Raw genomic sequence first — 27982 nt, 5'->3', positions numbered from 1 at the left:
ATGTAACCAGTGATGGTGCTGTGAGTGCTTCCCCTGCTGTCAGCTCTAGGGATAGACGTAACCACTGATGGTGCTGTGAGTGCACCCCCTGCTGTCAGCTCTAGGGATAGACGTAACCAGAGATGGTACTGAGTGCTCCCCCTGCTGTCAGCTCTAGGGATAGACGTAACCAGTGATGGTACTGAGTGCTCCCCCTGCAGTCAGCTCTAGGGATAGACGTAACCAGTGATGGTACTGAGTGCACCCCCTGCTGTCATCTCTAGGGATAGACGTAACCAGTGATGGTACTGAGTGCTCCCCCTGCTGTCAGCTCTAGGGATAGACGTAACCAGTGATGGTACTGAGTGCTCCCCCTGCTGTCAGCTCTAGGGATAGACGTAACCAGTGATGGTACTGAGTGCTCCCCCTGCTGTTAGCTCTAGGGGTAGACGTAACCAGTAATGGTGCTGTGAGTGCTCCCCCTGCTGTCAGCTCTAGGGATAGACGTAACCAGTAATGGTGCTGAGTGCCCCCCTGCTGTCAGCTCTAGGGATAGACGTAACCAGTGATGGTACTGAGTGCTCCCCCTGCTGTTAGCTCTAGGGATAGTCGTAACCAGTGATGGACTGAGTGCTCCCCCTGCTGTTAGCTCTAGGGATAGACGTAACCAGTGATGGTACTGAGTGCTCCCCCTGCTGTTAGCTCTAGGGATAGACGTAACCAGTGATGGTACTGAGTGCTCCCCCTGCTGTCAGCTCTAGGGATAGACGTAACCAGTGATGGTACTGAGTGCTCCCCCTGCTGTCAGCTCTAGGGATAGACGTAACCAGTGATGGTACTGAGTGCTCCCCCTGCTGTTAGCTCTAGGGGTAGACGTAACCAGTAATGGTACTGTGATTGAAAACTAAGCAGTAGCGTATGGAGCATGTAAGTTGGTTGTTCTGTTTTGTTCTTTGATGGTTTTTAAAGCCTTTTGATAATTTTCGCCTTAATGTCCCATAATGTTCAGTTGGCTTATTCTGTTATTTCTTTCCTTCTCTCTCAGTTCCTATACCTCCCCCCAGACCCCCTGCATGGTCTGCTCTCCCTGCAGGTGGATGATGGGCTACAGCCCCCAATAGAGATAAGTTGCCGGGAAAGGAATATCCTGGCTGCAACTTTCACACAGTTTCTGCATCTTAATATTGGTAAGTTTGTGTCTGATGTCTGTATCTGCCCAATGTGTGTGTCTGATGTCTGTATCTGCCCAATGTGTGTGTCTGATGTCTGTATCTGCCCAATGTGTGTGTCTGATGTCTGTATCTGCCCAATGTGTGTGTCTGATGTCTGTATCTGCCCAATGTGTGTGTCTGATGTCTGTAGCTGCCCAATGTGTGTATCTGATGTCTGTAGCTGCCCAATGTGTGTATCTGATGTCTGTATCTGCCCAATGTGTGTGTCTGATGTCTGTAGCTGCCCAATGTGTGTGTATGATGTCTGTAGCTGCCCAATGTGTGTGTATGATGTATGTATCTGCCCAATGTGTGTGTCTGATGTCTGTATCTGCCCAATGTGTGTGTCTGATGTCTGTATCTGCCCAATGTGTGTGTCTGATGTCTGTATCTGCCCAATGTGTGTGTCTGATGTCTGTATCTGCCCAATGTGTGTGTCTGATGTCTGTAGCTGCCCAATGTGTGTGTCTGATGTCTGTAGCTGCCCAATGTGTGTGTCTGATGTCTGTATCTGCCCAATGTGTGTGTCTGATGTCTGTAGCTGCCCAATGTGTGTGTCTGATGTCTGTAGCTGCTCAATGTGTGTGTCTGATGTATGTAGCTGCCCAATGTGTGTGTCTGATGTCTGTAGCTGCCCAATGTGTGTGTCTGATGTCTGTAGCTGCCCAATGTGTGTGTCTGATGTCTGTAGCTGCCCAATGTGTGTGTCTGATGTCTGTAGCTGCTCAATGTGTGTGTCTGATGTATGTAGCTGCCCAATGTGTGTGTCTGATGTATGTAGCTGCCCAATGTGTGTGTCTGATGTCTGTAGCTGCCCAATGTGTGTGTCTGATGTCTGTAGCTGCCCAATGTGTGTGTCTGATGTCTGTAGCTGCCCAATGTGTGTGTCTGATGTCTGTAGCTGCCCAATGTGTGTGTCTGATGTCTGTATCTGCCCAATGTGTGTGTCTGATGTCTGTATCTGCCCAATGTGTGTGTCTGATGTCTGTATCTGCCCAATGTGTTTGTCTGTCTGTATCTGCCCAATGTGTGTGGCTGATGTCTGTAGATGCCCAATGTGTGTGTCTGATGTATGTATCTGCTTATGTACCTTATGTGTGTTTGTGTGATGTCTGTATCTGCCCAATGTGTGTGTGTGATGTCTGTATCTGCTGATGTACCTAATGTGTGTGTCTTATGTCTGTATCTGCTTATGTACCTAATGTGTGTGTGTGTGTGTGTGTCTGATGCCTATGTACCTAATGCCTTTGTCAGTTAATGGGTATCTGCTTTGGTGTCTAAGACGTTTGTTTGTTGTCCTAGGAGGATCTGAGACATTTCAGGATAAAGTTGGGTTTTTTCATCGAGAACTTAGACACATTCACTCAAAGAAGACACGGTGTAAAGTGACACTTAGAGTTAGCCGGCACTCACTGCTGGAAAGTGTGAGTAATATGTGTCATGCATGCAGCTATTGCTGGGGGAATTTGCTGCCGATAGTAACATCTCTTAATCTTACAGTCATTCAGGGCAACACGCAACTTTTCTTCCTCGGATTGGACCAAAAACTTTGAAGTTGTATTTCAAGATGAAGAAGGTAAAAGCAGATAAATGGGTGATGGGGGGGATTAGCTGAATGTGCATGATAAAAACAATAGGTTGTCTGTAAAGGGTGTCCCTGTAGCAAGCAAATAGATCCTTCAGTAGGGAGGCAGTAATGGGTGTCCCTGTACAATAGGGTGTCAGTAATGGGTGTGCCTGTACAATAGGGTGTCAGTAATGGGTGTTACTGTACAATAGGGTGTCAGTAATGGGTGTCACTGTACAATAGGGTGTCAGTAATAGGTTTGCCTGTACAATAGAGAGTCAGTAATGGGTTTGCCTGTACAATAGATAGTCAGTAATGGGTGTTACTGTACAATAAGGGTGTCAGTAATGGGTTTGCCTGTACAATAGAGAGTCAGTAATGGGTTTGCCTTTACAATAGAGAGTCAGTAATGGGTTTGCCTGTACAATAGAGAGTCAGTAATGGGTGTCACTGTACAATAAGGGTGTCAGTAATGGGTTTGCCTGTACAATAGGGTGTCAGTAATGGGTGTGCCTGTACAATAGATTGTCAGTAATGGGTGTCACTGTACATTAGAGAGTCAGTAATGGGTGTGCCTGTACAATAGGGAGTCAGTAATATGTGTCACTGTACAATAGGTTGTCAGTAATGGGTGTTACTGTACAATAGGGTGTTAATAATGGGTGTGCCTGTACAATAGGTTGTCAGTAATGGGTGTGCCTGTACAATAGAGAGTCAGTAATGGGTGTCACTGTACATTAGGGAGTCAGTAATGGGTGTCACTGTACACTAGGGTGTCAGTAATGGGTGTGCCTGTACAATAGGGTGTCAGTAATGGGTGTCACTGTACAATAGGGTGTTAGTAATGGGTGTGTCTGTACAATAGAGTGTCAGTAATGGGTGTCCCTGTACAATAGAGAGTCAGTAATGGGTTTGCCTGTACAATAGGTTGTCAGTAATGGGTGTCACTGTACAATAGAGTGTCAGTAATGGGTGTAACTGTACAATAGGGTCCTACAGTAGGGCTTTAGTAATGGGGGATTTCTTTCATGTAATTAGCAAGAGTCCATGAGCTAGTGACGTATGGGATATACATTCCTACCAGGAGGGGCAAAGTTTCCCAAACCTCAAAATGCCTACAAATACACCCCTCACCACACCCACAAATCAGTTTTACAAACTTTGCCTCCTATGGAGGTGGTGAAGTAAGTTTGTGCTAGATTCTACGTTGATATGCGCTCCGCAGCAAGTTGGAGCCCGGTTTTCCTCTCAGCGTGCAGTGAATGTCAGAGGGATGTGAGGAGTATTGCCTATTTGAATGCAATGATCTCCTTCTACGGGGTCTATTTCATAGGTTCTCTGTTATCGGTCGTAGAGATTCATCTCTTACCTCCCTTTTCAGATCGACGATATACTCTTATATTTACCATTGCCTCTGCTGATTCTCGTTTCAGTACTGGTTTGGCTTTCTACTACATGTAGATGAGTGTCCTGGGGTAAGTAAATCTTATTTTCTGTGACACTCTAAGCTATGGTTGGGCACTTTGTTTATAAAGTTCTAAATATATGTATTCAAACATTTATTTGCCTTGACTCAGAATGTTCAACATTCCTTATTTTTCAGACAGTCAGTTTCATATTTGGGATAATGCATATGAATAAATCATTTTTTCTTACCTTAAAATTTGACTTTTTTCCTGTGGGCTGTTAGGCTCGCGGGGGCTGAAAATGCTTCATTTTATTGCGTCATTCTTGGCGCAAAAATTTTCTTGTCATTTCCGGCGTCATACGTGTCGCCGGAAGTTGCGTCATTTTTTTGACGTTTTTTGCGCCAAAAAATGTCAGCGTTACCGGATGTGGCGCCATTGTTGTCTCCACAATATTTAAGTCTCATTATTTATTGCTTCTGGTTGCTAGAAGCTTGTTCATTGGCATTTTTTTCCCATTCCTGAAACTGTCATTTAAGTAATTTGATCTTTTTTGCTTTATATGTTGTTTTTTCTATTGCATATTGCAAGATGTCTCAGATTGACCCTGAATCAGAAGCCACTTCTGGAAAAACGCTTAACTGAGTTTCAGTTCTACCAAAGCTAAGTTCATTTATTTTAAATGTTATAAATGTTTATCTTTAGCTATGGTTTGTAATAAGTTATTATGATATACTTTTACATGCAGAATCCATTAGTGTTTATGCTTTATATATTTCCATTCTTACATCTTATGTACAAGAAATATTTAGAAGATTTATAAGAAATATTTTTCTGATTCTATTTTAAAGGCTTTGTCTGACTTCGTGCCTTCTAATAAAATTTTTAGGTCTTTTTCACTTCTTTTTTAATTATTGAAGTTTCAAATGACCAACAACATACTGATTTATCCTTCTCTGATGATGTTTTTCTCTTTCAGAAATTTTCTTCATCAGATATTGACACTAACAAATCTACTTTTTTATTATTCTATTATTAAATGTGTGACGTAGTGCCTAGGCGACTTTGCGTGCCAGAGCGTCTGACCGATCTGTCAACTTTAATGGAGCGGGCTGTTGAAAAAAAAAAAAAAAAAAAAAAAAAAAAACTAACACTCATCACTTGTGTGCTAACCTGACACAACGTTAGACCTACAGCGTCAAACCCAAAGACTCCTAACCAAGCCCCAAAGTTTTAGGAGAATACCCTCAGATACCTAACCCAGCTTGCTTTTCATATGCAAAAGAAGGGGCTTTCCAGCTACCTTTTCAACAGAGCTAAACTGAGAGCTTCTAAGCATAGGATCTAGGACCTAGGCCCTCAAGGAACACCGACTGGATCTGTTTGGAGGTCTATCAGTGAGCTGGACTACTGTGAAGTTTCAGCCTGCCCCATTAGCACCATCTGGGTGCTCTATGTTTGTGAGTATATATAGTGCCATCTATATACTTATCTCTCTGTTTTGGTGGTACTGGGCCATTGTGGCGCCTCTGTGTTCTTCTATTTGCAGTGTTTATGCTTTATATATTTCCATTCTTACATCTTATGTACAAGAAATATTTAGAAGATTTATAAGAAATATTTTTCTGATTCTATTTTAAAGGCTTTGTCTGACTTCGTGCCTTCTAATAAAATTTTTAGGTCTTTTTCACTTCTTTTTTAATTATTGAAGTTTCAAATGACCAACAACATACTGATTTATCCTTCTCTGATGATGTTTTTCTCTTTCAGAAATTTTCTTCATCAGATATTGACACTAACAAATCTACTTTTTTATTATTCTATTATTAAAGTACATTTGTTCTTTGTTGAAAAGGTGTTGTTTATTTAGGATATTAAGGTAACTAGTTCTTTAAGACTAGCTGAGACTATTTCTGCCTATTTATTTCTTCTGTGTTTTCAGAGGTTTTTCTTTCCAATTCCCCATTCTAGGGAATGGAATAGGCTGAGAATTTTCTTTTATTCCTTCTTCAAAGTTTTTAACTATATTCTTTGCCAGCAGTTAAATTCAATTTGGAGGGTTCTCCAATTTATTGGGGCTATCTCTACTTCTACTAATTATGCTATTGTTTCTATAGCAAAATAGTATTTATTTTCCTTTAGATAGTTGTATCTTATTTATGGAAAATTATTTAGTTTCAGGTACTTTTTTTTTTGGTCCTGTGATTTATTTGGATATTGCAATTGCTTCATTTTTTCTGTTTACTTTAAGATCAAGTATCAGATTATGATTTATTTTAGCATTGTTAAGGGACAACATTTACTAGACTAGGTGCTGTTGCATTTGTCTTGTTGTTTTGCATTTATTGATTATGCAAGTCCACTGTATTGACTGGTCCTTTAAACTGGACTATCATGCTAATAATTTCATTTGTGTCTTCATTTTATTGAATATTTTCGCAAATGAGGGTTAATCTATGTCTTTAGCTATTTTAGCTAGAAGAATTTTGTAATTTTTAAAAAAAAAAAAAAAAAAAAAAAAAAAAATCCATATTTCTTTTGTTCTAAGATAATCAATTCTTAACTGTTACTCTGGGCTTCAAGATTGAGTTCTAAGACTAAAACTTTAAGCTTATACTAGTTTGGTTGTTCTTATTAAGGAACGAATTCCTGAGTTCTTTCCCAAGTAACATGTTTTTAATTGGGGTTCGAAATCAGCTCCCTAATATTGCGATGTACATGCCGTATTCCAGCTTGGCTGGTAAGGGGCAGGTTAAGACTTCTTTGAAATTTATTTGGTTCTATTTTGTCCAAATTTCTTTGATTTTATTCCAGTAAGGCTAACACTTTCTTTAAGTGTGTTTCTGTCCTATATATTTTGGATACTGTTGAAGCATGGCTAGGCACCCATGGAGTTCAAGCGTTGCTCAGACCTGGAATCTTCTGGGGTATTTCTTCCAGTTCCTTTTTTAGGAACCGGGTTTGGAGTTTTATTCAAACTATTTTGCCTTTTTATGGTCATTGATAGCATTATTTGTTTTCCTTAGATACAATAAATGCATATTTTCATTTTTCTGTTTTCATTCAGATTATTTTCTGAGGATGCGGAATCTCATATGATTCACTTGCTCTTCAGGACATAGTTAGAGGATCTTTTTTTTCGAAAGCTCTTGATTCCTCAAACAAGGGTCACCTTTTTTAGGTTTCCAGATAGTTTGTGTCACTGTCTTTGTCTCTATCAGACAAGGGATAATTCTATTGGGTTCCGTCTGTCGGTACCTTTAGTCTCTATTATTTCCTTCAGTTGCTATATATGCACAGAAGTTTTAGGTCTTACGGCCTCAGCATTGGATTCAATTCCCTTTGCTCATTTTCACTAGAAAGAACCTTTCCAGTCTTTTATGAGTGTTGTTTCTTCTAGAACATGGTTGGAGGATCAATTTACCAAAAAGTTTGTTGATTCCTCAGACAAGGGTAACCTTTTTAGGTTTCCTGATAGATTCAGTGTCCTTGACTCTGTCTCTGACAGACAAGAGACGTCTGAAATTGGTTTCAGCTTGTCGAAACCTTCAGTCTCAATCTTTCCCTTCGGTAGCCTTATGCATGGAAATTCTAGGTCTTATGACTGCTGCATTGGACGCGGTCCCCTTTGCTCGTTTTCACATGCGACTTCTTCAGCTCTGTATGCTGAACCAGTGGTGCAGGGATTATACAAAGATATCTCAATTAATATCTTTGAAACCGATTGTACGACACTCTCTGACGTGGTGGACAGACCACCATCGTTTAGTTCAGGGGGCTTCTTTTTGTTCTTCCAACCTGGACTGTGATTTCAACAGATGCAAGTCTGACAGGTTGGGGAGCTGTTTGGGGGTCTCTGACAGCACAAGGGGTTTGGGAATCTCAGGAGGTGAGATTACCAATCAACATTTTGGAACTCCGTGCAATTTTCAGAGCTCTTCAGTCATGGCCTCTTCTAAAGAGAGAGTCGTTCATTTGTTTTCAGACGGACAATGTCACAACTGTGGCATATGTCAATCATCAAGGAGGGACTCACAGTCCTCTGGCTATGAAAGAAGTATCTTGAATTCTGGTATGGGCGGAATCCAGCTCCTGTCTAATTTCTGCGGTTCATATCCCAGGTATAGACAATTGGGAAGCGGATTATCTCAGTCGCCAAACGTTACATCCGGGCGAATGGTCTCTTCACCCAGAGGTATTTCTTCAGATTGTTCAAATGTGGGGACTTCCAGAAATAGATCTGATGGCTTCTCATCTAAACAAGAAGCTTCCCAGGTATCTGTTCAGATCCAGGGATCCTCAGGCGGAGGCAGTGGATGCATTGTCACTTCCTTGGAAGTATCTTCCTGCCTATATCTTTCCGCCTCTAGTTCTTCTTCCAAGAGTAATTTCCAAGATTCTAAAGGAGTGCTCGTTTGTTCTGCTGGTGGCTCCAGCATGGCCTCACAGGTTTTGGTATGCGGTTCTTGTCCGGATGGCCACTTGCCAACCGTGGACTCTTCCGTTAAGACCAGACCTTCTATCACAAGGTCCTTTTTTCCATCAGGATCTCAAATCCTTAAATTTGAAGGTATGGAGATTGAACGCTTGGTTTTCAGTCATAGAAGTTTCTCTGACTCTCTGATTAATACTATGTTACAGGCTTGTAAATCTGTATCAAGGAAGATATATTATCGAGTCTGGAAGATTTACATTTCTCTTGTTAAGTGTATCCAGTCCACGGATCATCCATTACTTATGGGATATTAACTCCTCCCCAACAGGAAGTGCAAGAGGATTCACCCAGCAGAGCTGCTATATAGCTCCTCCCCTAACTGCCATTACCAGTCATTCTCTTGCACCCAACGAATAGATAGGATGTGTGAGAGGACTGTGGTGATTATACTTAGTTTCATACCTTCAATCAAAAGTTTGTTATTTTATAATAGCACCGGAGTGTGTTATTCCTTCTCTGGTAGAATTTGAAGAAGAATCTACCTGAGTTTTTCTATGATTTTAGCCGGAGTAGTTAAGATCATATTGCTGTTTCTCGGCCATCTGAGGAGAGGTAAACTTCAGATCAGGGGACAGCGGGCAGATTAATCTGCAAAGAGGTATGTAGCAGCTTATTATTTTCTGACAATGGAATTGATGAGAAAATTCTGCCATACCGATATAATGTAAACTCAGCCTTAAATGCAGTAGCAGCAACTGGTATCAGGCTGTCATGTATGTATATTTTACACTTCAGTATTCTGGGGAATGGCACTTCACTGGAATTATACTGTATGCATAAAACTTTAGCCTAATTTGCAGGGACTAGCAACAGGCTTTTTAATAACACTCAATTTATTAATGTTAAACGTTTTTTGCTGGCATGTAAAATCGTTTAATTTTCTGAGGTACTGGGTGAAAAAATGTTTTGGGCACTATTTTTTTCCACTTGGCAGTCGTTTTATTTAATTTATGACAGTTTACTGATCTCTCTCACTGTTATGTGTGAGGGGGAGGCTATCAGGGTTAGTTATCCTTTGCTAATGGGAGCAATCCTTTGCTAAAATTGTGTTTTTTTACAAAGATTTGATGCTATAACTTTTTAGTTTATTAATTTTCAACTGTCATAACTTTTTCTGTGCTTCTTATAGGCACAGTACGTTTTCATATTATAGTAAATTACTTGAAAAGTATTTCCAAGTTGCTAGTTTATTTGCTAGTGTGTTAAACATGTCTGATTCAGAGGAAGATATCTGTGCTATATGTGCTAAAGCCAAAGTGGAGCCCAATAGAAATTTATGTACTAACTGTATTGATGCTACTTTAAATAAAAGTCAATCTGTACAAATTGAACATATTTCACCAAACAACGAGGGGAGAGTTATGCCGACTAACTCGCCTCACGTGTCAGTACCTGCATCTCCCGCTCGGGAGGTGCGTGATATTGTAGCGCCGAGTACATCTGGGCGGCCATTACAAATCACATTACAGGATATGGCTACTGTTATGACTGAAGTTTTGGCTAAATTACCAGAACTAAGAGGTAAGCGTGATCACTCTGGGGTGAGAACAGAGTGCGCTGATAATATTAGGGCCATGTCAGACACTGCGTCACAATTTGCAGAACATGAGGACGGAGAGCTTCATTCTGCGGGTGACGGTTCTGATCCAAACAAACTGGATTCAGATATTTCAAATTTTAAATTTAAGCTGGAAAACCTCCGTGTATTACTAGGGGAGGTGTTAGCGGCTCTGAATGATTGTAACACAGTTGCAATACCAGAGAAAATGTGTAGGTTGGATAAATATTTTGCGGTACCGGCGAGTACTGACGTTTTTCCTATACCTAAGAGACTTACTGAAATTGTTACTAAGGAGTGGGATAGACCCGGTGTGCCGTTCTCACCCCCTCCGATATTTAGAAAGATGTTTCCAATAGACGCCACCACACGGGACTTATGGCAAACGGTCCCTAAGGTGGAGGGAGCAGTTTCTACTTTAGCTAAGCGTACCACTATCCCGGTGGAGGATAGCTGTGCCTTTTCAGATCCAATGGATAAAAAGTTAGAGGGTTACCTTAAGAAAATGTTTGTTCAACAAGGTTTTATATTGCAACCTCTTGCATGCATTGCGCCTGTCACGGCTGCAGCAGCATTTTGGTTTGAGTCTCTGGAAGAGACACTTGAATCAGCTCCATTAGATGAGATTACACACAAGCTTAAAGCCCTTAAGTTAGCTAACTCATTTATTTCAGATGCCGTAGTACATTTAACTAAACTTACGGCTAAGAATTCCGGATTCGCCATTCAGGCACGCAGAGCACTGTGGCTAAAATCCTGGCCAGCTGACATTACTTCTAAATCTAAATTGCTTAATATACCTTTTAAAGGGCAGACCTTATTCGGGCCCGGGTTGAAAGAAATTATCGCTGACATTACAGGAGGTAAAGGCCATGCCCTGCCTCAAGACAGAGCCAAACCTAAGGCTAGACAGTCTAATTTTCGTTCCTTTCGTAATTTCAAAGCAGGAGCAGCATCAACTTCCTCTGCACCAAAACAGGAAGGAGCTGTTGCTCGCTACAGACAAGGCTGGAGACCTAACCAGTCCTGGAACAAGGGCAAGCAGGCCAGGAAACCTGCTGCTGCCCCTAAGACAGCATGAATCGAGGGCCCCCGATCCGGGAACGGATCTAGTGGGGGGCAGACTTTCTCTCTTCGCCCAGGCTTGGGCAAGAGATGTCCAGGATCCCTGGGCGTTAGAGATCATATCTCAGGGATACCTTCTAGACTTCAAATTCTCTCCCCCAAGAGGGAGATTTCATCTGTCAAGGTTGTCAACAAACCAAATAAAGAAAGAGGCGTTTCTACGCTGCGTACAAGATCTTTTATTAATGGGAGTGATCCATCCGGTTCCGCGGTCAGAACAAGGACAGGGGTTTTACTCAAATCTGTTTGTGGTTCCCAAAAAAGAGGGAACTTTCAGGCCAATCTTGGATTTAAAGATCCTAAACAAATTCCTAAGAGTTCCATCGTTAAAAATGGAAACTATTCGGACAATTTTACCCATGATCCAAAAGGGTCAGTACATGACCACAGTGGATTTAAAGGATGCTTACCTTCACATACCGATTCACAAAGATCATTACCGGTATCTAAGGTTTGCCTTTCTAGACAGGCATTACCAGTTTGTAGCTCTTCCATTCGGATTGGCTACGGCTCCGAGAATCTTCACAAAGGTTCTGGGTGCTCTTCTGGCGGTACTAAGACCGCGAGGAATTGCGGTAGCTCCGTACCTAGACGACATTCTGATACAAGCTTCAAGCTTTCAAACTGCCAAGTCTCATACAGAGTTAGTACTGGCATTTCTAAGGTCGCATGGATGGAAGGTGAACGAAAAGAAGAGTTCTCTCTTTCCACTCACAAGAGTTCCCTTCTTGGGGACTCTTATAGATTCTGTAGAAATGAAGATTTACCTGACAGAAGACAGGTTAACAAAGCTTCAAAATGCATGCCGTGTCCTTCATTCCATTCAACACCCGTCAGTAGCTCAATGCATGGAGGTGATCGGCTTATTGGTAGCAGCAATGGACATAGTACCCTTTGCACGCCTACATCTCAGACCGCTGCAATTGTGCATGCTAAGTCAGTGGAATGGGGATTACTCAGACTTGTCCCCTACTCTGAATCTGGATCAAGAGACCAGAAATTCTCTTCTATGGTGGCTTTCTCGGCCACATCTGTCCAGGGTGATGCCATTCAGCAGGCCGGACTGGACAATTGTAACAACAGACGCCAGCCTACTAGGTTGGGGCGCTGTCTGGAATTCTCTGAAGGCTCAGGGACAATGGAATCAGGAGGAGAGTCTCCTACCAATAAACATTCTGGAATTGAGAGCAGTTCTCAATGCCCTTCTGGCTTGGCCCCAGTTAACAACTCGGGGGTTCATCAGGTTTCAGTCGGACAACATCACGACTGTAGCTTACATCAACCATCAGGGAGGGACAAGAAGCTCCCTAGCAATGATGGAAGTATCAAAGATAATTCGCTGGGCAGAGTCTCACTCTTGCCACCTGTCAGCAATCCACATCCCGGGAGTGGAGAACTGGGAGGCGAATTTCTTAAGTCATCAGACTTTTCATCCGGGGGAGTGGGAACTTCATCCGGAGGTCTTTGCCCAAATACTTCGACGTTGGGGCAAACCAGAGATAGATCTCATGGCGTCTCGACAGAACGCCAAGCTTCCTCATTACGGGTCCAGATCCAGGGATCCGGGAGCGGTTCTGATAGATGCTTTGACAGCACCTTGGACCTTCGGGATGGCTTATGTGTTTCCACCCTTCCCGATGCTTCCTCGATTGATTGCCAGAATCAAACAGGAGAGAGCATCAGTGATTCTAATAGCGCCTGCATGGCCACGCAGGACTTGGTATGCAGATCTAGTGGACATGTCATCCTGTCCACCTTGGTCGCTACCTCTGAAACAGGACCTTCTGATCCAGGGTCCCTTCAAACATCAAAATCTAATTTCTCTGAAGCTGACTGCTTGGAAATTGAACGCTTGATTTTATCAAAACGTGGTTTTTTTGAGTCAGTTATTGATACCTTAATACAGGCTAGGAAGCCTGTTACCAGAAAGATTTACCATAAGATATGGCGCAAATACTTATATTGGTGCGAATCCAAGAGTTACTCATGGAGTAAGGTTAGGATTCCGAGGATATTGTCTTTTCTACAAGAAGGTTTAGAAAAGGGTTTATCCGCTAGTTCCTTAAAGGGACAGATTTCAGCTCTGTCCATTCTTTTACACAAACGTCTGTCAGAAGTTCCGGACGTTCAAGCTTTTTGTCAGGCTTTAGCTAGGATCAAGCCTGTGTTTAAAACTGTTGCTCCACCATGGAGTTTGAACTTAGTTCTTAATGTTTTACAGGGGGTTCCGTTTGAACCCCTTCATTCCATTGATATCAAGTTGTTATTTTGGAAAGTTCTGTTTTTAATGGCGATTTCCTCGGCTCGAAGAGTCTCTGAGTTATCTGCCTTACATTGTGATTCTCCTTATCTGATTTTTCATTCAGACAAGGTAGTTCTGCGTACTAAACCTGGGTTCCTACCTAAGGTGGTCACTAACAGGAATATCAATCAAGAGATTGTGGTTCCATCTTTGTGTCCTAATCCTTCTTCGAAAAAGGAACGTCTGCTACACAATCTAGATGTAGTCCGTGCCCTGAAATTTTATCTACAGGCAACTAAGGATTTTCGACAAACGTCTTCCCTGTTTGTCGTTTATTCTGGTCAGAGGAGAGGTCAAAAAGCTTCTGCTACCTCTCTCTCCTTTTGGCTTCGTAGCATAATACGGTTAGCCTATGAGACTGCTGGACAGCAGCCTCCTGAAAGAATTACAGCACATTCTACTAGAGCTGTGGCTTCCACTTGGGCCTTTAAGAATGAGGCTTCTGTTGAACAGATTTGCAAGGCTGCAACTTGGTCTTCTCTTCATACTTTTTCCAAATTTTACAAATTTGACACTTTTGCTTCTTCGGAGGCTGTTTTTGGGAGAAAGGTTCTTCAGGCAGTGGTTCCTTCCGTATAAAGAGCCTGCCTGTCCCTCCCGTCATCCGTGTACTTTAGCTTTGGTATTGGTATCCCATAAGTATTGGATGATCCGTGGACTGGATACACTTAACAAGAGAAAACATAATTTATGCTTACCTGATAAATTTATTTCTCTTGTAGTGTATCCAGTCCACGGCCCGCCCTGTCACTTTAAGGCAGGTAATTTTTCCATTAAACTACAGTCACCACTGCACCCTATGGTTTTCCTTTCTCTGCATGTTTTCGGTCGAATGACTGGTAATGGCAGTTAGGGGAGGAGCTATATAGCAGCTCTGCTGGGTGAATCCTCTTGCACTTCCTGTTGGGGAGGAGTTAATATCCCATAAGTAATGGATGATCCGTGGACTGGATACACTACAAGAGAAATAAATTTATCAGGTAAGCATAAATTATGTTTTCTTGGTGTTTTTCTCATCATTTTTCTTGGCATTCTTTTAGAATTCCTACAATTTTACAGTTTCCTCAGGATGGTTTGGATAAAGGTTTGTCTGCAAGTTCCTTGAAAGGACAAATCTCTGCTCTTTCTGTTCTTTTTCACAGAAAGATTGCTAGTCTTCCTGATATTCATTGTTTTGTACAAGCTTGGTTCGTATAAAACCTGTTATTAAGTCAATTTCTCCTCCTTGAAGTTTGAATTTGGTTCTGGGGGCTCTTCAAGCTCCTCCGTTTGAACCTATGCATTTGCTGGACATTAAATTACTTTCTTGGAAAGTTTTGTTTCTTTTGGCCATCTCTTCTGCTAGAAGAGTTTCTGATTTATCTGCTCTTTCTTGTGAGTCTCCTTTTCTGATTTTTTCATCAGGATAAGGCGGTGTTGCGAACTTCTATTAATTTTTTACCTAAGGTTGTGAATTCTAACAACATTAGTAGAGAAATTGTGGTTCCTTCATTGTGTCCTAATCCTAAGAATTCTAAGGGAAGATCGTTGCATTCTTTGGATGTAGTTAGAGCTTTGAAATATTATGTTGAAGCTACTATCAATTTCCGAAAGACTTCTATTTGTTATCTTTTCCTGCTCTAGGAAAGGTCAGAAGGCCTCTGCCATTTCTTTGGCGTCTTGGTTAAAGTCTTTGATTCATCATGCTTATGTCGAGTCGGGTAAAACTCCGCCTCAAAGGATTACAGCTCATTCTACTAGGTCAGTTTCTACTTCCTGGGCGTTTAGGAATGAAGCTTCGGTTGATCAGATTTGCAAAGCAGCAACTTGGTCTTTGCATACTTTTACTAAATTCTACCATTTTTGATGTGTTTTCTTCTTCTGAAGCAGTTTTTGGTAGAAAAGTACTTCAGGCAGCTGTTTCAGTTTGATTCTTCTGCTTAGAATTTCAGTTTTTTTCATTATAAGATTTAAACTTTATTTTGGGTGTGGATTATTTTCGGCGGAATTGGCTGTCTTTATTTTATCCCTCCCTCTCTAGTGACTCTTGCTTGGAAGATCCACATCTTGGGTATTCATTATCCCATACGTCACTAGCTCATGGACTCTTGCTAATTACATGAAAGAAAACATAATTTATGTAAGAACTTACCTGATAAATTCATTTCTTTCATATTAGCAAGAGTCCACGAGGCCCACCCTTTTTTGTGGTGGTTATGATTTTTTTGTATAAAGCACAATTATTCCAATTCCTTATTTTTTATGCTTTCGCACTTTTGTCTTATAACCCCACTTCTTGGCTATGCGTTAAACTGATTTGTGGGTGTGGTGAGGGGTGTATTTATAGGCATTTTGAGGTTTGGGAAACTTTGCCCCTCCTGGTAGGAATGTATATCCCATACGTCACTAGCTCATGGACTCTTGCTAATATGAAAGAAATGAATTTATCAGGTAAGTTCTTACATAAATTATGTTATTTTACTGTTATTCCCAGTCAGTCTCCATCTCTGGTAATGCAGCTTCCATCCATAGGTTCTGCTTGAAGCTGTCAGTAATGTGGCCTCTGTTGGTTATTCCTGATTATGATCTTGTTGATTCTCCCTGCAGCTCTGGACTGGGGAGGCCCTCGTCGCGAGTGGTTTGAGTTGATCTGTAAAGATTTGTTTGATACGAGGCATCAACTTTTTACCAGATTCAGTGACAAAAACCAGGGTTTGGTGAGTGCTTCTTCCTCGGTAACAGACCCCTCTAACCAATCACATCTTCCTTCTCTCACCAGTTTCTTCCTCCTATCAGTCTCACACACACACTACTATAGACAAGGTTCCCGTATATGGATAAAATAGGGAGTCTTATCCAGTTTCTCATAATGATAAGGTTTATAAATAGCTAAGGGCAGCACGTTAGTTTACAGTGATGTCGTTTTTGAATAGACCGTCAAATAGTATAAAGAGCAATTTCAGCGTGAGGATATCGTAAAATAAAGTTGTTCTCCATACTGGAGATCATCCAGGACTGTGGCTGATCAAGGCCTCCTGGTTAATAAGCCAGCTATGGGCTGATTAATATCAAACCTCACCCAGAAGAGAGGATCTGAATAAAAGTAAGATATCCCACAGATAGTTCAATAAGAATAATTTATTTCCTAAGATATGGAGAGTCCACAACGTCATTCAATTACTAGTGGGAATATCACTCCTGGCCAGCAGGAGGAGGCAAAGAGCACCACAGCAAAGCTGTTAAGTGTAACTCCCCTATCCATAATCCCCAGTCATTCTCTTTGCCTCTGTCAATGGAGGAGGTAAATTTTGGTGTCTGAAGAAATGAATTCCTTTTTCGGGTACTTTTCTTGGAGGCAAGAATTTGAGTTTAGCTGAGTACACCTCAATCTCTTCAGAAGAGTAATGGTGGCTTTTAAGCAGTTAAGAAGTTGTGAGGTAGTCCTTGCTTTGTTTCCTAACACATTGCTGCCCATGGTACAGAAAGCCAGAGTTGGTTACTCTGTTCTTTCTTTTTCTCTTGTAAGATGTATCGAGTCCACGGAATCATCCATACTTATGGGATATTCTCCTTCCCTACAGGAAGTGGCAGAGAGAGCACCCACAGCAGAGCTGTCCATATAGCTCCTCCCTTAGCTCCACCCCCCAATCATTCTCTCTGCCTGCTTAATTGCTAGGATGGGCAAAGTGAGTGTGGTGACAAAAATGTTAGTTTTTATTTTCTCAAGCAAAAGTTTGTTATTTTAAATGGTACCGGTGTGTACTATTTACTCTCTGTCAGAAAAGGGATGAAGATTTCTGCAAGGAGGATGATGATCTTAGCATTTTGTAACTAAGATCCACTGCTGTTCTCATAAGGGCTGAAGAGTACAGGAAAACTTCAGTTGGGGGAACAGTTTGCAGGCTAAACTGCATTAAGGTTTGTTCAGTCTATTTTTTTCTAGACAGACGTGTTATTTCTAGAAAAGGCTGGCAATATCCCCATGAGGGAAAGGTAAGCTGTATTCAGTAAAAGAGGAATCCAAGCTTGCATAAAGGGCTCATAGTTACTGGTGACACTAATAGGATAAAACGTTTTGGTTTAATTACAAATAAAACGTTTTTTGAGGGACTTTAAGGGGTCTTTGTGGCTTGTTTAAGGGTTATTAACCCATATGGCTAGTTTAAGAAACACTCTGTGGTGTTTTTTAGGCCCCATAACATCGAGTGAGGTGGGAGGGGCCTATTTTCAGTTGCACAGTTTATTTACCTCAGAAGCATCCAGCTACTTCTCCAGAGATTCCTGCTGTATTTGAGGACTGTAAAGAGGTTTTTTCCCCCACAAATCGTTCCTAAAGGGCAGGTAGGCGCCACAGCAGAGCTGTGGCAAGGTGCTGAACGTTATTTTACCGGTTTTGACGTTTTTTCAATCCGGTTTTTACATTAAGGGGTTAATTGTTTATTTGCATAGTTGTGCAAAGTTACTAAGGCTTTATGATGCTACTGTAAAAATTTTGTGGGAAGAGAATATCCCACAAGTAAGGATGACGCCGTGGACCGGACACACCGTTGGAGAAAGTAATTTATCAGGTAAACATAAATTCTGTTTTTTTTCTCTTAAAGGCACAGTACCGTTTTTGTTTAAAGTGTTATTTTCTTTGATTAAAGTGTTTTCCAAGCTTGTTTGTTTCATTACTAGCCTGTTTAACATGTCTGACACCAAGGAGAATCCTTGTTCTATGTGTTTAGAAGCCATTGTGGAACCCCCTCTTAGAATGTGTCCCACTTGCACTAATATGTCTATAAATTATAAAGAGCATATTTTAGCACTTAAAAATATTGCAATACATGATTCTCAGTTAGAAGGAAATGAGGGTTTAGCATCTAGCTCTCCCCAAGTGTCACAACCAGTAACGCCCGCACAAGTGACACCAAGTACCTCTAATGCGTCAAATTCATTTACTTTACAAGACATGGCCATAGTTATGAATAAAACCCTCACAGAGGTTTTCTCTAAACTGCCTGGTTTACAAGGAAAGCGTGACACCTCTTGGTTAAGAACAAATGCTAAGCCGTCTGACGCTTTAGTAGCCGTATCCGATATACCCTCACAATGTTCTGAAGTAGGGGTAAGGGATTTGTTATCTGAGGGAGAGATTTCTGATTCAGGAAAGACGCTCCCTCAGACAGATTCTGATATGACGGCATAGAACAGGTTACTCTGGGGGTTAGAGGAGGTGATAGGTACCATGCCCTAAGTAAAAGAGAGATCTTTTGGATCTATACACTTAAGACTGGTCACCCATGTGGAATAAATAAAATCAGTGATGTGAAACTTTTTATTGACAAATAGAGTACTATGCTCACATTGGCTAAATTGTCATTGGTTGTCACTATAAAGATTTCTCCTTTTTCGTTCTTCTTTAAATGTGGATCATTTATTGTTGTGACTAAAATGTTCCACTATAGAGAAGAAAGCTTTATTTCAAGTTTCCTAATTTTGGAACATACCAGTCTACAGGTGTTAAAGACCAAACATATATTGATCTTTGTTTAACAATATTGTTCTAGAATAGATTCTGTGTATATACAAATTTCCATCCACTTATAGTAATAAATAGATTATTTCTGCCAATTTTGTCTAATTTTAAAAATGACACGCTATATTTATGACTATATCTTTAGAAATATACTTGCAGACTTGCTATTATAATTAGTATTTACCTTTTATACTTATAGAATGGTCTGCAAATATGTCGTTTAGATATATATATGTATATTTATATTTTTCTAATATTATTTTACCGGGCTTAGCCCCTTTCTGTCTCTTTAAGCGTGTAGACAAATTTGGCTAGCTTTACATAAGTGCAAGAGTCTGATAAATAAAATCCATTTTTTCTTTGTTGTTATGGAAACATTCCATGATCGTATCCCAATTCATAGGTTTTTAAAATATTTCTCTATTTTTAAAGTCTGTTTTTCAATTACAAATGTATATAATTTCATTGTTTGACTAATCGCTAATTTATAACTACTAAGTCCTGTACGATCAAGGGTTAAATGAACACTAGTTTAAGGTGTGTAAGTCTTCTCTGATGACTTGTTTCTGATTGGTCTGTTATACATTGTTGCAAGTGATTTAACAGCTGTGTAAGTTACTATCCGTATGCTCTGATGAACTGCCAGTGAGGCAGGAAACGCGTCAGCAGAAGGATCTCACTGTTTGCTGTGCCGGTTTGTTTTAAGAAACATTAATAAAGTACATGTTTTATTATACCAAAAACCTTACCTCTCTCTCTCCTTTCTACCCTGGAACTGTGAATCTGTTTTAGCCTTTAAATTTAAGCTTGAACACCTCCGCTTATTGCTCAAGGAGGTATTAGCTACTCTAGACGATTGTGACCCTATAGTGGTCCCAGAGAAATTGTGTAAAATGGACAGATACTTAGGTTCCTGTTTACACTGATGTTTTTCCAGTCCCTAAGAGGATTGTGACTATTGCTACTAAGGAGTGGGATAGACCAGGTATTCCGTTCGCTCCCCCTTCTGTTTTTAAGAAAATGTTTCCCATATCTGACACCATACAGGACTCGTGGCAGACTGTTCCTAAGGTGGAGGGAGCTATTTCTACTCTTGCTAAGCGTACAACTATGCCTATCGAAGACAGTTGTGCTTTCAAAGATCCTATGGATAAAAAATTAGAGGGTCTCCTAAAGAAAATTTTTGTTCAAGGTTTTCTTCTCCAACCTATTTCATGCATTGTTCCTGTAACTACTGCAGCTGCTTTCTGGTTTGAGGCTCTAGAAGAGGCTCTCCAGGTGGAGACTCCATTAGAGGATATTATGGATAGAATTAAGGCCCTTAAGTTGGCTAATTCTTTCATTATAGATGCCGCTTTCCAAATGGCTAAATTAGCGGCAAAGAATTCAGGTTTTGCCATTTTAGCATGCAGGGCGTTATGGCTTAAGTCCTGGTCTGCTGATGTGTCATCAAAATCTAAGTTGTTGAACATCCCTTTCAAAGGAAAGACCCTATTCGGGCCTACACTGAAATAAATTATTTCAGACTACACTGGAGGGAAAGGCCATGCCCTCCCTCAGGATAAAACAAATAAGATGAGGACCAAACAAAATAATTTTCGTTCCTTTCAGAACTTCAAGGGTGGTCCCGCTTCAGCTTCCCCTGCAGCAAAGCAAGAGGGGAATTCTGTCCAATCCAAGTCAGTCTGGAGACCTAACCAGGCTTGGAACAAAGGTAAACAGGCCAAGAAGCCTGCTGCTGCCTCTAAGACAGCATGAAGGGGTAGCCCCCGATCCGGGACCGGATCTAGTAGGGGGTGTACTCTCTCTCTTCGCTCAGGCTTGGGCAAGAGATGTTCACGATTCCTGGGCTTTAGAAATTGTGTCCCAAGGATATCTTCTGGACTTCAAAGACTCCCCCCCCCCCCCCCCAGGGGGAGATTTCACATTTCTCAATTGTCTGCAAACCAGACAAAGAGAGAGGCGTTCTTACGCTGTGTAGAAGACCTACATATCATGGGAGTGATCCGCCCAGTTCCAAGAGCGGAACAAGGGCTAGGTTTTTACTCAAACCTGTTTGTGGTTCCCAAAAAAGAGGGAACTTTCAGACCGATCTTGGATCTCAAAATTCTAAACAAATTCCTCAGAGTACCATTTTTCAAGATGGAGACTGTTCGGACTATTCTTACTCTGATCCAGGAGGGTCAATATATGACTACCGTGGATTTAAAGGATGCGTATCTACACATCCCTATTCACAGAGATCATCATCAATTCCTCAGATTCGCCTTTCTGGACAGGCATTACCAGTTTGTGGCCCTTCCTTTCGGGTTGGCCACGGCTCCCAGAATTTTCACAAAGGTGCTAGGGTCCCTTTTGGCGGTTCTAAGACCGCGGGGTATAGCAGTGGCGCCTTATCTAGACGACATCTTAATTCAGGCGTCGACTTTCTAGCTAGCCAAGTCTCACACGGACATCGTATTGGCTTTTCTGAGATCTCACGGATGGAAGGTGAACATAAAAAAGAGTTCTCTCGTCCCTCTCACAATAGTTTCCTTCCTAGGGACTCTGATAGACTCGGTAGATATGAAAATATTTCTGACGGAGGTCAGAAAATCAAAACTTTTAATCACTGTGGCAAACCTCGCCACTTATGAACTATGCAGGAATTGTTATTTAGGCTAATGGTTAAAATGTATGTTAAACTGTATGTTACTGTTTAAACTCCCTGCGGTTTCAGTTGGGAAACCCCTTGTAGGGGAGACTGTTTTTTTTAAAAGTGTTTGTTTTTTCTGTTGAAGATATAGTTGTTGTTGACTCCCAAGCTATGTGTCGTCTAGTTCTTGGTGGAAAGGGGTTATTATTACAATTTCCAAGAGTAGTTACTTGCTTGTCTCTGCTTACCAAAAAGATATTACAGATCCTACTGCCTCTCTGCTACAATTACCAAGAGTAGTTACTTGCTTGTCTCTGCCTACCCAAAATATATTACAGATCCTACTGCCTCTCTGCTACAATTGGTGGCAAGCGACGAGATTCAAACCGCACAGCAAGTCGTAGGACATGTGATGTATATGAACAGACAGTGAATGGGGACAGATTATACCAGACTAAAGAGAACTGCATTGAAGGAATTACTGGAGGCGAGAGGAATTATTGCCAGCAATAAAACCAAAGCAAGGCTGATTGCAGAGCTCATGGAGGGAGACTGGGTAGCAGGTACGGCCGTACCCATGGCGAACAACGAAACTGAATTCCAAAAAGAGATGCAGTCCCGGTTGGCTTTTTTTCCGCTAACCCATTCAGAGGAGCTCCTGACACGGACATCAGCAGACGTATAGGAGTACTTGATGGTGACCCGACAAACTACCCCAAGACCCGGAGAGGGGCTACCAGTACACTCCACTGCTGGTACAGGGAAAGCTAAGATTCCCTACCACGCATTCAAGGATCATACCGACACGGAGGATATCGATGGGTACCTACAGGACTTTGAGTGATTATGCCAACTGCATAATATTAGTATCGCTGACCAAGTTCCCCTACTGGCTAGCAAGTTATCCGGGCGGGCCACTGAAGCCTACCGCACCATACCAGATGAGGACAGCAGGGACTACCAGAAGGTAAAACAGGCCATCCTGACTAGGTATGCTATTACCCCGGAGGCATACCGACAGCGGTTCCGAGACCTGAAGAATCTGGAGAAAGATACCCACACTGAGTGGGCGTATTGGCTAACCAGGGCCGCTAAAGGCTGGTTGCAGGCAGCCCAAGTCACCCAGTTGGAAGACCTTTTACAACTCCTGTTGATGGAGCAATTCTTCCAAGGGGTGTCCACTGAATTGCAAAACTGGCTGAGAGATCGAAAACCTGCACGGTACATACCGCAGCAACCTTGGCCGATGAATACCAAGACGCTCGGAGAGCTCAACGAACACAGCAACGCTCCAGTATTGGGGTCACCCCAACCCCCACTGCAGCTCCCACACCTCTGCTACCCCATCCTGGAGGGGGAATCTACCCACCCCCTCCCCGATACCAGACTCGATCAGCTATCCGTTGCCATCTTTGTAACCAACAAGGGCACATTCAGAGAGACTGTCCCAGGAACAAGAACCGATCCACCTGGAACAACCAGAACAACTTGTCAAACAACCGGGCAGCTGTACATTGCTACCAGAACGAGCCCCGACTACAGACCCAACCCGCAGTCTTCCACGAGGAACCCTTGGGCATCTTACACGAGGTAAACCCAGTACAGGCCGCTTCGGACAACCTACAAAGCCACCGCCAGGTGGTCTATATAGAGGGCCGACGTGCCCAAGGGCTGCGTGACTCTGGGGCCACCATAACCTTGCTCCGGCAACATTTAGTTTCCACCAATCAACTCATCGGAGACTGTGTAGCTGTCCGGGTGGCCGGGGGAGCCATTTACAAGATTTCCACGACCAAAGTACACTTGGATTGGGGAGCAGGGTCGGGGAACGTCGAAGTGGGCCTTATGCAAAATTTGCCCGCAGACGTTATTTTGGGCAACGACTTAGGGGAGCTGACTTCAGCGTTTGCACCCCAAACCTCCCCACAAGCAGCTCTGCCCGTGGTTACCCGACAACAGGCCCGCACCAACGCACTGGCTGATCACTCTGAGGCTCAGGTAAGCAATCACCTCCCTAATGTCTCTTGGGCCCCTCCACTAGAGTTTGGTAGCGAAGTGGCCACTGACCCCTCGTTGCAAGTATATAGGGATAAGGTAGACCAGAATCAGGCAGGGTTGGAAGGAGAGAGGTACGGTTGGGACAAGGGGTTACTGTACAGGTATGCAGAGAAGATAGTGGCTGGATCTATTCCCCTGTCCATTCAGCAGTTAATAGTACCTCAGAGGTATAGACGAGAACTGCTACGGGTTGCCCACGATATTCCGCTGTCAGGCCACCTAGGAGTTAGTCAGACGAAGCACCGCCTAACTCAGAATTTCTTTTGGCCAGGGATCACCAAAGATATTAGGCAGTATTGCCAGACGTGTGACACCTGCCAACGAGTAGGGAAGAGAGGAGACCAATATAAGGCGAAGCTACACTCCCTCCCCATAATAGAGGAGCCTTTTAGTCGAGTGGCAGTGGACCTCATTGGCCCCCTAGCCAAGCCTAGCCCCTCGGGAAAAAGGTATATACTCACGGTCGTGGATTATGCCACCCGATATCCTGAGGCAGTGGCTCTGGCTAATATTCATGCCGAGACCGTGGCGGATGCCCTCATCAGAATCTTCTCCCGCATGGGATTTCCCGGGGAGATTATTTCGGACCGGGGCACCCAGTTTACGGCCGAGATTACCCACCAGTTGTGGAGAGCATGTGGGGTGAAACCCATTGTAAATTTCGCTTATCACCCCCAGTCTAATGGGCTCTGTGAACGGTTTAATGGAACACTAAAACAGATGCTCCGCACGTTCATGGATACCCAGAAGAACTGGGACCGGTTTCTACCCCATTTGCTTTTCGCCTACCGGGAGGTACCTCAGGAGTCCACGGGTTTCTCTCCCTTTGAATTATTATTCGGAAGGAGGGTACGGGGTCCCCTAGACTTAATCCGAGAGCATTGGGAGGGGGAAGTCACTAGTGACGGTACTCCTATCGTACCATACGTGCTGGAGTTTAGGGAGCGCCTGGAGGCCCTGACTCGGACCGTCCACTCCAAACTTCAGGCGGCTCAAACCCGTCAGCGACGTTGGTATGATAGGGGCGCCAGGAACCGCATTTTTCAGATTGGGCAGAAGGTGCTAATCTTAAAACCGGTCAAAAATGATAAACTGCAGGCCTCCTGGCAGGGCCCATACAAGGTAGTGGAACAAATCTGTGACACCACCTATGTGATCGGCCCATGTACTGGAGCAGGTGGTAGACGCATGCTCCATGTAAATATGTTGAAGCCATACCATGAACGCGCAGAGGAGGTGAATGCTATTTGCGCCCCTGCCGCGGACGACGCAGACAGTTTACCTCTTCCCGACCTCCTAGGAATGAAGAACCGGAATGAAGGTCTGGGAGAGGTACAATTGGGTGAGCGGTTAAGTCCTCGGGAACGAGCTCAAATAGCAGAGCTACTGCAGGAAAAGAGAGACACGTTCTCCAACGTGCCTGGATATACTCGACTGGCCACCCATAGGGTAGAAACCCCAGGTCACCTCCCCATGCGTCAACCTCCTTACCGCATACCAGAATCGGTGAGAGAACATATGCGGAAGGAGATTGACGAGATGCTACAGTTAGGAGTGATTGAGCACTCCGACAGCCCCTGGGCCTCGCCGGTAGTCTTAGTGCCGAAGCGGGACGGCACGACCCGCTTCTGCGTAGACTACCGGAAACTTAATGATAAAACCGTCTCTGACACCTACCCTATGCCCCGGATAGATGAGCTCCTAGATAAAATGGCTCGAGGCCAGTACCTCACCACCATAGATCTGTGTAAGGGGTACTGGCAGATCCCACTAGCCGAGGATGCCATCCCCAAATCAGCGTTCGTCACCCCGTTTGGCCTGTACCAATTCAAGGTCATGCCATTTGGGATGAAGAACGCTCCGGCTACTTTCCAGCGAATGGTAGATCGGCTACTGGATGGGTCCCAAGAGTACGCATGCACCTATTTAGACGACATAGCTATATTTAGCAGCTCCTGGGACGAGCATTTGAACCATATAGGGGTGATCCTAGATCGCATTAGGGAGGCAGGATTAACCCTTAAGCCTAGCAAATGTCATATAGGGATGGCGGAGGTCCAGTACCTAGGGCACCGAGTAGGTAGCGGGCAGCAGAAGCCCGAACCGGCCAAGGTAGAGGCCATAGCCAAGTGGCCCACTCCCCGTACCAAGACCCAAGTGCTAGCCTTTCTAGGTACCGCAGGCTATTATAGGAAGTTTGTACCTAATTATAGTACCCTAGCCAAACACCTCACCCGTAAAAACCTTCCTAAGATTGTTACCTGGAGCCCAGAGTGTGAACAAGCATTCCAAGAACTGAAAAACGCTCTCGTAAATGCCCCTATCCTTGCTGTCCCGGATCCAACTAAACGCTTTCTCGTCCATACAGACGCTTCTATGTTTGGATTGAGAGCCGTGCTGAGCCAAGTCGGGTCTGATGGCAGCGAGCATCCTGTGGCCTACCTAAGCAGGAAACTGTTACCCCGAGAAGTTAGCTACGCAGCCATCGAAAGGAATGCCTGGCCGTGGTGTGGGCCCTCAAGAAACTTCAGCCATATCTATATGGACAACAATTTTCCCTGCTCACAGATCACAACCTGTTGGTGTGGCTGAACAGGGTATCCGGAGACAATGCCCGGCTGTTGCGCTGGAGTTTGGCGCTGCAGCCGTTTGACTTAACAATCCATTACCGACCTGGGAAGCAAAACGGCAACGCCGACGGGTTGTCCAGACAAACTGAACTTGAACCTTGATCTGTGAACACTCCTCCGGACCTCCCCAAGCCAATCCGTTGGGATCAGACTGGGTATGCCGGCTTGGTTCTGGGGGAGCATTGTGGCAAACCTTGCCACTTATGAACTATGCAGGAATTGTTATTTAGGCTAATGGTTAAAATGTATGTTAAACTGTATGTTACTGTTTAAACTCCCTGCTGTTTCAGTTGGGAAACCCCTTGTAGGGGAGACTGTTTTTTTTAAAAGTGTTTGTTTGTTTTTTCTGTTGAAGATATAGTTGTTGTTGACTCCCAAGCTATGTGTCGTCTAGTTCTTGGTGGAAAGGGGTTATTATTACAATTTCCAAGAGTAGTTACTTGCTTGTCTCTGCTTACCAAAAAGATATTACAGATCCTACTACCTCTCTGCTACAATTACCAAGAGTAGTTATTTGCTTGTCTCTGCTTACCAAAAATATATTACAGATCCTACTGCCTCTCTGCTACAATTACCAAGAGTAGTTACTTGCTTGTCTCTGCCTACCCAAAATATATTACAGATCCTACTGCCTCTCTGCTACAATCACTTGCCAAGCTCTTCATTCCATTCCTCGGCCATCAGTGGCTCAGTGTATGGAGGTAATCGGACTCATGGTAGCGGCAATGGACATAGTTCCTTATGCCCGCCTACACCTCAGACCACTGCAACTATGCATGCTCAAACAATGGAATGGGGATTATGCAGATTTATCTCCTCAACTGCATCTGGACCAAGAGACCAGAGATTCTCTTCTCTGGTGGTTGTCTCAGGACCACCTGTCTCAGGGAATGTGTTTCCGCAGGCCAGAGTGGCTCATAGTAACGACAGATGCCAGCCTGCTAGGCTGGGGTGCAGTCTGGAAATCCCTGAAAGCACAGGGCTTATGGTCTCGGGAGGAATCTCTCCTCCCGATAAACATTTTAGAACTGAGAGCGATATTCAATGCGCTTCAGGCATGGCCTCAGCTAGCTGCGGCCAAATTCATCAGATTTCAGTCGGACAACATCACGACTGTAGCCTATATCAATCATCAAGGAGGAACACAGAGTTCTCTAGCGATGATGGAGGTAACCAAAATAATCCGATGGGCGGAGGATCACTCTTGCCATCTCTCAGCAATCCATATCCCAGGGGTAGAGAACTGGGAGGAGGATTTCCTAAGTCGTCAGACTTTTCATCCGGGGGAGTGGGAGCTACATCCGGAGGTATTTGCCCAGCTGACTCAGCTATGGGGCACACCAGAATTGGATCTGATGGTGTCCCGACAGAACGCCAAACTTCCTTGTTACGGGTCCAGGTCCCGGGATCCCCAGGCGGTACTGATAGATGCTCTAGTAGTGCCCTGGTCCTTCAATCTGGCTTATGTATTTCCACCGTTTCCTCTCCTCCCACATCTGGTTGCCAGAATCAAGCAGGA

The 27982-nt window shown here is 43.3% G+C and overlaps 1 protein-coding gene across 1 annotated transcript in view; it reads left to right on the top strand.

The window, feature by feature from the left end:
* AREL1 (apoptosis resistant E3 ubiquitin protein ligase 1) overlaps window positions 1-27982 on the top strand; it is a 293517-nt gene that overhangs the window by 89327 nt on the left and 176208 nt on the right. Inside the window, exons 9-12 of the mRNA XM_053697183.1 lie at window positions 1025-1166; window positions 2493-2614; window positions 2691-2766; window positions 16230-16339. Coding sequence (XP_053553158.1) covers window positions 1025-1166; window positions 2493-2614; window positions 2691-2766; window positions 16230-16339 — 450 coding nt within the window. The remainder of the gene's footprint in view (window positions 1-1024; window positions 1167-2492; window positions 2615-2690; window positions 2767-16229; window positions 16340-27982) is intronic.

This window comes from Bombina bombina, chromosome 1 (genome assembly GCF_027579735.1).
Source record: "Bombina bombina isolate aBomBom1 chromosome 1, aBomBom1.pri, whole genome shotgun sequence".
Taxonomy (NCBI): domain Eukaryota; kingdom Metazoa; phylum Chordata; class Amphibia; order Anura; family Bombinatoridae; genus Bombina; species Bombina bombina.
Note: the sequence above shows the minus strand (reverse complement) of the source record. Positions and strands in the feature narration are given on the sequence as shown.